This window comes from Rattus norvegicus, chromosome 1, assembly GCF_036323735.1.
Source record: "Rattus norvegicus strain BN/NHsdMcwi chromosome 1, GRCr8, whole genome shotgun sequence".
Taxonomy (NCBI): domain Eukaryota; kingdom Metazoa; phylum Chordata; class Mammalia; order Rodentia; family Muridae; genus Rattus; species Rattus norvegicus.
The window spans coordinates 164,136,242-164,147,418 of NC_086019.1; the positions used below are offsets into that span (position 1 = coordinate 164,136,242).

Below are 11,177 nucleotides of genomic sequence, written 5' to 3' on the forward strand. Positions count from 1 at the left end.
ACAGAAAATGAAATGAAGAGGGAAAAAAACCAAGACAAAGTAGGAGAAAAGCACTTAACATTGCCAGACAAATAAAATGCACCATAGAAGTGCACGTCTCACGTCTGTGCAACTCAGAATACCAGAAACTAAGTGGAGGAGCTCAGGGATTTCTCACTATATTTATGGTGTGCTTGTTTAGAAAGTAGTGATCCCTTCTACTGATGGCTCGGTGGTGAAGTGATTGTTCACCCAGTGCTTCTGATGGCATAGGATTTTACCCATCAGGCCTGGATAATGATAAACTCTGCCAAAGGTGATGAACTTCATTTACCTCAGTCTTAGGGAAATGCCACAAAACAGAAGAGAAGCTCTGCATTCCCGGGGTTAGTTATGGTAATGCCTTTCAGTACTAGAGAAATGGAGATATTGTGATCAGCAGAATTATATCTGTGGTCTGATGATAAAAGAAATTAAGATAGTACTGCATATATGCATATGATTGATATGTAAGGAGAGATAAGTAATGACCACAGCAACTGGCATAGAGGGTTCTCTGTGGCCTTTGTGGTGTTGCTGTTTATGATCAGGACACCCTGTTAAGGTGTACAGTATACTCATGAAATTATATGGACTTTACTACTAACTCCAGGACATTTCTTTCATTCCAAAAACCAGTATGGCACGCATTGTCTTCCCATTCTTCCATGATCCCCATCCCCAACCCCTGGCACACCAGTCTACTTTCTGTCCTTATACATTGCTTACTGCCGATGTTTCACATATGTGGAATATTATGTACTCCTTTGAAACTGGCTTCTCTTACTCTGCATCAAGTTTTCAAGGTTTAGTATACATTCCTTCTTGTGGGTGAAGCATTCGGTTGTACATGTAGACCTCGTTCTGTTTGTCTGTTTAAGTTAAGCAGTATTTGGACGCATTGGCTTTGTGCACGTCTCTGTTTAAGTTCTCTGTGAACATGTGCTTTCAGTTCCCTTGGGCACATACGTAGGAGTAGAGTTGGTGGGTGATACGGCACTCTGTTTAACTTTTTGAGGAACTACCAGAGTTTTCCAAAGTGGCTGAACTATTCTTGATCATATTTAAATGTAATTTATGTAATAAGATGTGTATTTTTAAATTTAAAGGGCATTGGATTGTTGAGTTGTTTTTAATAGAAGATTAAGACAAAAAGATTTGGATCAGTTCCAGTAAAGGTGAAGCAACAACTTAAATCTTCTTTCTACAGGGCTGGATATGATGGCTTAGTGGTTTTTCCAAAGGACTATGTTCAGCTCCCAGCACCCGTGTTGGGCAGCTCACAACTGCCTGTAACTAGTTCCAAGGAGCTCGGACTCCAGTGACTTTCTCATGCACCTGCATTTACATGCACATAGCCATACACATACGATTTAAAAGAAAAAGTATTTTAGATTCCACCTCACACCAGTCAGGATGGTCAAAACTCAGGTGACAGCAGATGCTGGTGAGGATGTGGAGAAAAAGGAACACTCCTCCATTTTTAGTGGAATAGCAAGCTGATACAACCACTCTGGAAATCAGTCTGGAGGTTCCTTAGAAAATTGGATATAGTGCTACCTGAGGACCCAGCTATACCACTCCTGGGCATATACCCAAAAGATGCTCCAACATATAACAAGGACATATGCTCCACTATGTTCATAGCAGCCTCATTTATAATAGCCAGAAGCTGGAAAGAACCCATATGTCCCTCAACAGAGGAATGGATACAGAAAATGTGGTACATTTACACAATGGAGTACTACTCAGCTATTAAAAACAATGACTTCATGAAATTCATAGGCAAATGGATGGAACTAGAAAGTATCCTGAGTGAGGTAACCCAGTCACAGAAAAATATACATGTTATGCCCTTACTGATAAATAGATATTAGCCCAAAAGCTCAGATTACCCAAGATACAATCCACAGACCACATGAAGCTCAAGAAGGATGACCAAAGTGAGGATGCTTCAGTCCTTCTTAGAAGAGGGAACAAAAATATTCACAGGAGGAAATATAGAGACAAAGTTTAGAGCAGAGACTGAAGGAAAGGCCATCCAGAGACTGCCCCACCTGGGGATACAGCCAATATACAGCCACCGAACCCAGACATTATTGCTGATACCAAGAAGTGCATGCCGACAGGAGCCTGATACAGCTGTCTCCTGAGAGGCTTTGACAGAGCATGACAGATACAGAGGCGGATGCATGCAACCAACCACTGGACTAGGAATGGTGTCCATTGGAGGAGTTAGAGAAAGGATTGAAGGAGCAGAAGGGTCTTGCAACCCCATAGGAAGAACAACAATACCAACCAACCAGAGCTCCCAGGGACTAAACCACCATCCGAAGAGTACACATGGACAGACCCATGGCTCCAGCTGCATATGTACCAGAAGATGGTCTTGTTGGGCATCAATGAGAGGAGAGCCCTTGGTCCTGCCAAGGCTTGATGCCACAGTGTAGGGGAATGTCAGGGCGGAGAGCTGGGAAGGGATGTAAAGCATCGTTGCCAGCATTAAATGAGATGAAACTACTGTACGGAACAGTACAGCAAAGCACACACACTGGAGAGGTGTTAAGTAGAGTGAGAGTAATAGGACTGAGAAATTAGTTATGGCAGAAAAGGGCTAGTGTGATGCCTGGTAGTTCCCATCTAGAGTTTGAGCTAGAAAGACTTCTTATATTTTTAAATGTAAAAAAAGAATATGTAGTAATGCCTAAAATATTTATCCCAGCCCTCTACAAAATAAGTTGGCCAAGCCTCTTGTAACAACAGTATAAGAGCCAATAAGATTCGGAGGAGACCGTGGAAGGAATCAGAGAAAGAACTGGAAGGGCTTGAAGGGACTTGAGATCCCATATGAACAACAATGCCCACCAACCAGAGCTTCCTGGGACTAAGCCACTACCTAAAGACTATATACATGGACTGACCCTAGGATCCAACCGCATAGGGAGCAATGAATAGCCTAGTAAGAGCACCAGTAGAAGGGGAAGCCCTTGGTCCTGCCAAGACTGAACCCCCAGTGAACGGGATTGTTGTGGGAAGGGCGGTAATGGGGGGAGGATGGGGAGGGGAGCATCTATATAGAAGGGGAGGGTAATAGGGGGAGGAAGGGGAGGGAAACCAGGGCCCAGAAACCAGGAAGGGGAATAACAATCGAAATGTAAATAAGAAATACTCAAGTTAATAAAGATGGGGAAAAAAAAGATTCGGAGGAGAAATTGATGGGGCTACATTGTAGCATGAGCATATGCATCTTACCACTAACATCCTGCACAGTGTGCCTTCCATTAGACCTACATGTGCAAATAGTGTGTATACACACAGATCCGGCTACATTCGGTGGCAGTCCTTTAAAAAAAACTTACCATCCCAGCACTCAGGAGGCTGAGGCAGGTGGATATCTATCAGTTTGTGGTGATCCTGGTCTACAGAGTGAGTTCCAGATGGCTATATAGAGAAACCCTGTCTTGAGAAACCAAACAGCAACAAAAATTAAATAAGAAACTTTCTCTCCATATTAGGCATTGATTCTTTCTGGCTCATCTGTCTGACTGACGTCATGTGGAAGAGCTGCCTTCACTTTGTTTCAGTTTTTAAATCTCTTTGAATTTCAGTATTCCTGTGTCATGATGGGATGGATATAATGTTTGACAGTAACATTTTGCCCATATGTTATTCACTAGAAAATATAATCTCTTCCATAATGAAACATACCTGTTCCCATTTATTTAAATTTCCTGTGTCTTTTTCTCCCTTCATAGACATAGAAATATTACATTTTCTTTGCTTATATACTTTTGTATGTGATATAAAAGTAGAATCAGGGCTGTTTAGAAGATGAAAGGGTTTAGTGGGTAGAGGAGGGAACAGGCAACATTGGGGTACACTGTCTTAAAATACAGATTATACTGGAATTCAAATGCTATCATAAGGGGTGTGGGGATGGCACGGTGGTTTGGTGCATACCATGCAAGTGTGAGGACTGAGTTCAGATCTAGAGAACCCAGGTAAAGCTGGACTTGGTGGGACATGTCTATAATCACAGGGTTCCTACAAGGTGGGAGGCAGAGACAGGAGAATCTTTAAAAGCTCATGTGCCAGCTAGTCTGTCTATGCCCTGGTGAGCAAGAAACTCTGTCTTAGGCACCCAAGATCGCCTTCTGACTTCGACAAAACACCATGGCATACCCATGCCTGCACTCACTCTCACAAACACACACGGCCCACAATTTTTTTAAAACATTATGAAAACCATTGCTGAATACAATGAGTATATACTCATTTTAAAAGGAAACACCTCACTTTCCTCTTGTCTCTGCCATAAGAAAGACAGCAGATTACAGAACTCACAGACATTAAAAGAATGCCTCAAGCAAGCCTACATGGGGAAATCAGACAACTTAAATGCAATGGCCCAATTCTTCCCAGGCTGTGAACTACAAGAACTCCCTGAAGAAGGTGTGGTCTGAGTAGACCTGGGGCTATCTGTAAAAGTTGAATTTGTAGTTTCAGACCTGCCAAAAAAGGAGTCTCTAGGCCTAGATGACCTTATTAGCAAATTCTTCAGATTCTTAAGGGAAGGAAAAATTACCATCAATCTTATTGTCTGTTCCAGAAAAATCAGAGGAGAAAGCACTATTCTGAGGCATGTAACACTTTGATACCAAAAGTAGAGACAGAAAATAGAAAAACAGTATTTCTCATAAACCTAGACCTCAAAAAAATACCCTAAGAAAATGCCAGTAAACTGGGGCCAGCACTGTACAGGAAGAGCAGTCTTATCCTCAAGAGCTTACCCCAGGAATGCAAAGCTGCTTCAGTGCTTACACAGTAACCAGTGCACTCAGACATCCGCCATGATGTTCTAGTCAGTAAAAAGCATAAACACTTGCAGCACCACAGTAAGTCTCCAGAGAATCTCCAAAGCTTACACACTAGACCATGGCCTTTGTCTAGGAAGAGTCTAGAAAACCATCGTGAGTGGATGGTACCGGCTCACAGTGAGGAGGGAGTAACTGCATTTGGGGAATGATGGAACTGTTCCCTTTCATGATTGTGGTGATTACATGTATGTATACTATGTGAAAAGTCATAAAACTATTGTTATAAAATTAAGGTTTTACTGTAGGAAAAATAGCCCCAGATGTAGCAACAGAGAGATGTTATCACCGTGCCTCACACTGGGATTGCTGTACAACTGTTTGCATGTCCTCACCAAGTCGCTGGTCTATTCCAGCTCCTTTTTGCCTCATGAGAACTGGACTCCACTTTGCTGGATCTTCTGATTTTTCAAGAAACAGCAGAGATACCAATTTTTGTAAGAAATGTAGTTTTTGAAGCATTGCTTAATCATTTTTAAATGCTATGTTGCCTAGCATAATTCTGAAAATTGGACATTAGATACCACAGATATAAGTAGAAAACTGTAGGCAACTTAGTACCAAAGAGGCCCTGAGTCATTGCTAGAAGGCAGATGAGCATCCTTAACATTGTGCGGTTATGCATGGGACACGCATATGGTATATTTATGGTGTATGTGGATGGTGTGGGCTTCAGAAGAGGCGGATATATTTAGACGGTAGAGTGTGTTAATTCCCTTATCCTCACAGATGAAAATTGTTTGCATTGGAGAAAACTTTGGGAACATAAAGACATTTTAAGGGAGGAATCTCCAGTTTAAAAAGTAAAATAGTTTGATAACAGAGTGAACATGACCTGGGGCGGGGCTTAGTGAGATGCAGATGAATGAGGAATGTGTGAGGAACAGGGAAGCAGGGGGCTTAGCAGTCAAGCCCAGGGCTAGCCAGTTGACTGCTTCATCTTTCTAATGCGACCGAAGTTAGATGGTTTTCCTTAGTCTGACATGTTTTATTTTACCTTGGCTTCATCTGGCTTCCTTATGGCTAGTATCTTGAGCTGAGTCATTTTTGTTCTGCTCCAGCCATTCCTCACGTCTTCCCGGAGCTCACCTGTCTTCCTAGTGTTCCCACACCACCTAGGACACATTCTTACCTGAGCAGTCACACTTGGGTTTTAGATTATTTAAATTCCCACTCTAGGGTCCATTACCTTCTGGACAGAGTATTTTAGTCATCTCTGCCCCAGGCAGTTAGCACGGAGCTGGTATCAATAAATATCGACAGGTGAGTTAGGCCAGCCCTAAGTTTGATTGCAAGATGCTGAGGAAAATTCAGGGTTTGTCTTTGAGCCTTTGTCTATGATTCAGTGTCACAGCAGGCTTATGAGTTGGTGGTTCCTAAGTCTCCTTAGTAAAAGCAAAGCCCCTGGCCAATCAATAAGTTCAAGTTAAGGGCAGGGATACTTTTACTCCCGGCCTCCTGTGCTTCTACAACGCATCGTCAGTCTTTAGCAAGTGGTTAATGGTAAGGAAACACCCTGACATTTGTATTTGGGCAGCCAGGATTGTAGGGGGCGCAGTTCCACGGTCACAGCCACGTATTCATCACACTGCCTTCCTGGTGTTGCCTTTGTAGGAAAGTTTTGATGAATATATTTGAATGATTTTATATTTCTTGGTTTGTGGCCAGTATTCTCCATAAAATCTAGGTTTGATTTTCTGAGTTTATGGGTTGGCAATTTCTCTACATAAAATATTTATTGACTTTTTCAGCAATGTCTGAAAAACTAATTTTTTTCTTTTTTGTGTTGGGTCATTCATTATTTTAATTATCTATAGCTGCTTAAACCATTTCTTCTGTTTCTCTCATGAAAATTAAACCTTTCAGTACTGTTATTTTCTTTCTTCTGAGGTATATTACTTAATTTTGTTGCACTTACCTGTTAGGTTTTTCTCAGTTGGCTTTTCAAAGAACTGAAGAACTTTTTTCAGATTTTTAGGAGAAAGAGATAGGGAGTGAGTGTGGGAGTCTGTGTGTGTGTGTGTGTGTGTGTGTGTGTGTGTGTGTGTGTGTGTGTGTGTGTCTATGTGTCTGTGTGTGTGTCAGTGTGTATGTGTGTGTATCTGTGTGTGTGTCTATGTGTCTGTGTGTGTGTCAGTGTGTATGTGTGTGTATCTGTGTGTGTATGTATGTGTGTCTATGTCTGTGTGTGTGTGTCTGTGTGTGTGTGTGTCTGTGTGTCTCTGTGTGTGTGTGTGTGTGTATACATGTACATACCACAGCATGTATGTGAAGATCAGAAGACAGCTGCTGAGAACCATTGAGTCAGTCCTCTTCTGCCTTCATATAGGTTCCAGGGATTGAACTCTGGTCTCAGGCCTGCTCAGCAAGTGCCTTTCCCACTGAGCCATCTTACTGGAACTGAAGAATGTTTTAATAGTGTGCTTGAACTCACAGGAATAGAGTTCTGAGGGAGCTTTGTCTTTTCTTTTGAGACCAGGTCTTGCTGTGTTTCCCCCAAGTCCTAGGCTGTAAAGATCTTCCCGCATTTGCCCCCCAACAAAGCTGGACTACAAGCAAGCGCTTACCTCAGGCAGCAGAAACTTAGTTTCTCCCCTTAGCATTTTTCATCTTTACCTCCAGCAGGACAGTAGGGACTTTTCCATGCCAAGCAACAAACCGTAAAAATGCAAGCAAACGCCATGTCATTTCCTTATTAGAGCCTCAGACATGTTGACATCAGTGCCATACCTATGACACTGTGCTAACCAATCTGTGGAGACTGAAGATTATGCTTCATGCTTTCCAGGGATGCATAATCTCTCAGTGTGATAAGTAAAAGATGCAAATCCGCTCTCTGAATTGTGGCTTTTTTTTTTTTTTTTTTTTTTTTTTTTTTTTTGGAGATAGGGTCTTACTAGGTAGCCTAGACTGGCTTGGAAATCATAATTCTCCTGCCTCTACCCTTTACATGCTGGGCATTACTAGGTGTGTACCCCCACTATGGCCTCTGCTTTTTTTCCTTATTCTTATAGATAAGATAATATAAATTCCTGGTAGAGTAATGTCATCATTGAAGTGTGTCTGAATGAGAAACACAGCACTTTCCTGTCCTATAGGAAAGCACTCAGTAAATAGTGGTTCTATTGGTGGGTAGATAGACACAGAAGGAAGGCAGTGGCACAAAACAGTGAATGGAGAGTGCTCAGAGGCAATTGGTCTGTCAGTCAGAGTAATAGAGAAGCCCCCCGGGAGCCCAGTGAGAAAGGATTTTGAGGTAAGTAGAAAGCAAGACCTAGTCTTTTGAGGAACTCTGTCAGGGAGGGAAATCTTACAATTAGTTGCTGGAGGCTAAAGAAAATTTGTTTTGTTTCATTCTTTCAGGTCTCACTTGCCCTGGAGCCTCTGTCAGAAACTTACGACAGCTACAAACCTCTTCCTGCCACTGAAGTGACAGAAAATGTGCTTTTATCTGAGCGAGAACTCAGAGAGAATGCTGAATCCAGCAACAACCAGTCAAGGATTCCATCAGGGTCTTATAGGGTACCTGCCATCAAAACTGATGGGAAAGAATTAGCAGGCAACAGCAGTAGGTCAACCACACCAAGGTAATGATCACACCTCTGAGTCTCTGAGTCTGCCACTCTCACTGTTCTCATTCTTTCTCATTTGTGGTAGACTGAAAAACTGAGGACAGAAACACAGTCACTCTCTCAGCAGATAGCTCTTAAGTTCCCACTGCCAACCTGGTTGGATACCATGGACTGGCACAGAGTAACAAGACACAACTCCTGGGACTCAGGTAGAGTGAATACTTAGCATGTCCCAATTACAGCAGTCACAAAAGCACAGTTTTTAAGGACTGCTCACAGTCTAATAGAGAAACCAGTGTACGCAAGTGACTAAAAAGTTTGCCAATGATGCTGTCTGTGAGGGGAAAGAGGGAAAGGGAATTATTTTGTGAAACCAAATGAAGTATGAGAAACGGATTTTATCTTAAGTAATTACTTGTGAAGCATTTGCATTGTATCAGATTCTGTGTACACACACATACTTACTCCCTTCCCCCATGTGCTGGTGTCTATTTTGTATCACTTAAGAAACAACCACAACTATGGTCAAGATTTCTTTTATAAGGAGATTAAAAGCAGATACAAAGTCACATTGCAAGAGAAGCCGCCTGTTCCAAGGCCTCAGCTTCAGTGCTCTCACAGATCCCCAGACTGACAAGGTGGAGCATTCCCCAGACCCGGGTATAAGCTGCCGGCATTGTTTCTTTCTAACAGGGGAAAGGACCACTTGTACTTTGCAGAGAACTCCGATGCAGTAAAGAGCTCTTCGTGTGGACCACGGCATCAACTTAATCAAGGGACGAATGTAGAGACTGTAACCCTGAGAGGCAAAGCCCCACAGAAGCAGCTGTCCCTCCTGAACAGGTCTGAGTTTCAGCCACAAATTAATACAGTCGCCAAGAGTCACAGTGACTCATGCATCCTGTCTTCAAACAACCCCCCTACAAAGGACCTTCTTTCAGGTACTTGTCTATCTTACCTAAGACCATGCTGCATTTATTGGGTTTGCTCTGCTTGTAAGACAGGCCACGAAGGGAAGCAAGACTTCCCTGTGAACTAAACAGCCAAGTAAAAGTGTGAGACTCGGTGCCAACCAGGGCGCATGCAAAGGCAACTCTAGTAAACTGATTAGTGATGACCGCTTAGATGTTTCTACTTTAAATTAGTGAGTGGCAGAGGTGCGTGTTTGTGGGCTACAGTATGATGTTTTAGGATGTGCATACAATAAGTAGTGATCATATCGCCTGACATGAATCATCTCAGACATTCATCATCCGTGTTGGGAATGTTTCAGATGTCTTCTGTGGAGCTAGTAAGATGGCTCAGCTTCTTCCGCCAAGCCTTGCTGACTGAGTTTGACCCCCATGACCCACATGGTGAAAGACTTGACTCTTTCAAGTTGTCCTCTGACCTCCACACACATTCAGGTGGCATGCTCCTCCTACCCACTGCAGGCACACATGCTCAGGGGTGCACACACTGGTATAATCTGAAAAACAGAATGTTCTTTACCAACTATTTTGCCACATTTGTTTGTCAACTGCAGTTATGCTATGAATGCTAGATGTTACTCCTTATGCACTTGTACTCTCCCTACCCTCCTGTGTGTGCTAACCTCTCTTGTATTGTCTGCTTAGAGATCAGCTTTCAAGTTTCCACAAATAAATGAGAAGATAGGATATTTGTCTTTTATGCTTAGTTCCTGTGAAGTCCTCCAGAGACATGTTATTCCTATGTGCACCTGAGAATGTGTAAATAGAGCCTTACTTTGCAAGTTTGGATATGAGGGTAAAGTTCTTCTTCCAATGTTAGTCTTTATCTGTCCCCAGATGATTTAAGGCAGCTAGGGTGGTACCAAATTCATTTCACATTCTAAAAACTGTTACTCTTCATGAGGACATTCAGTGCTGCAGGTGATCTGATTGCTTAAAACTGGAGTAAAATTCTGTTGAAGTTTTTGTCATACTGCAGACTACAACAGAAGTAGGAGGGAAACGGTTTACTCATGTATAAGCTACCTTTCTCAGTGCTGTGATCAAGTGACAAGAAGGTTGATTTTGGATTATGGTCTGAGAAAGAATTATTGTCAATCATGGCAGGGAAGGGATGAGCCAGCCAACCACACTGGGTCCTCCATCAGGACCTAGAGAGAGGACAGGAAGTGGGGCCAAGGCTAGAAGAGTCAAGGCTGCCCTAGTGGTCCACTTTGTCCAGCAAGGTTCTATTTCCAGGTTCCACAAACTTCCAAAAGAGTGCCACCAGCTGGGAACCAAGAATTCAAGCACATGAGCAAGCCTGCGGAAGTCCCATTCCAGCCACAGTCTAAGCACATGGGAGCAGCACATGTCACCTCAGCTCAGGGGATGCCATGCAGATAACCTTGTTATTTCTGTGACAGCAAGGACACGGCAGGAATGTGTGTCCACTCCACTAATAAAATCCAAAGGAGATATTTGTACCATTTATTAAAATGCCTTATAAATAATGACTTAGGTACATATTTTATATGATCAGGAACATGTGGTCTTATATTTTTGCAGTGATGGGAATCTGGCCCAGGGTCTTCTGCATATATACACTCTACCACTAAGTTATGTTGTTCATATCTTTCATTTGAAGTGTCTTAGGAATCTGTTTTTAAAAATAGACTCTAGGGCTAGAGCTCAGTGGGTAAAGCACTTCCCATGAAAGCTGGCAGACCCAAGTTCAGTTCCTGGAACCCACATTAAGGTGG

The 11,177-nt window shown here is 42.6% G+C and overlaps 1 protein-coding gene across 9 annotated transcripts in view; it reads left to right on the forward strand.

Annotated features, from left to right (window-relative positions):
- The window catches only part of C2cd3 (C2 domain containing 3 centriole elongation regulator), a 97,785-nt gene that overhangs the window by 8,938 nt on the left and 77,670 nt on the right, over positions 1-11,177 (forward strand). For all 9 annotated transcript variants that reach the window (XR_005502031.2, XM_063285140.1, XM_017588950.3 and 6 more), the window contains exons 4-5: positions 8,256-8,479; positions 9,158-9,405. Coding sequence is in view for 8 of the 9 variants with exons in the window: in XM_063285140.1 (XP_063141210.1) it covers positions 8,256-8,479; positions 9,158-9,405 (472 nt within the window). In the remaining variant the exon portion in view is untranslated. The remainder of the gene's footprint in view (positions 1-8,255; positions 8,480-9,157; positions 9,406-11,177) is intronic.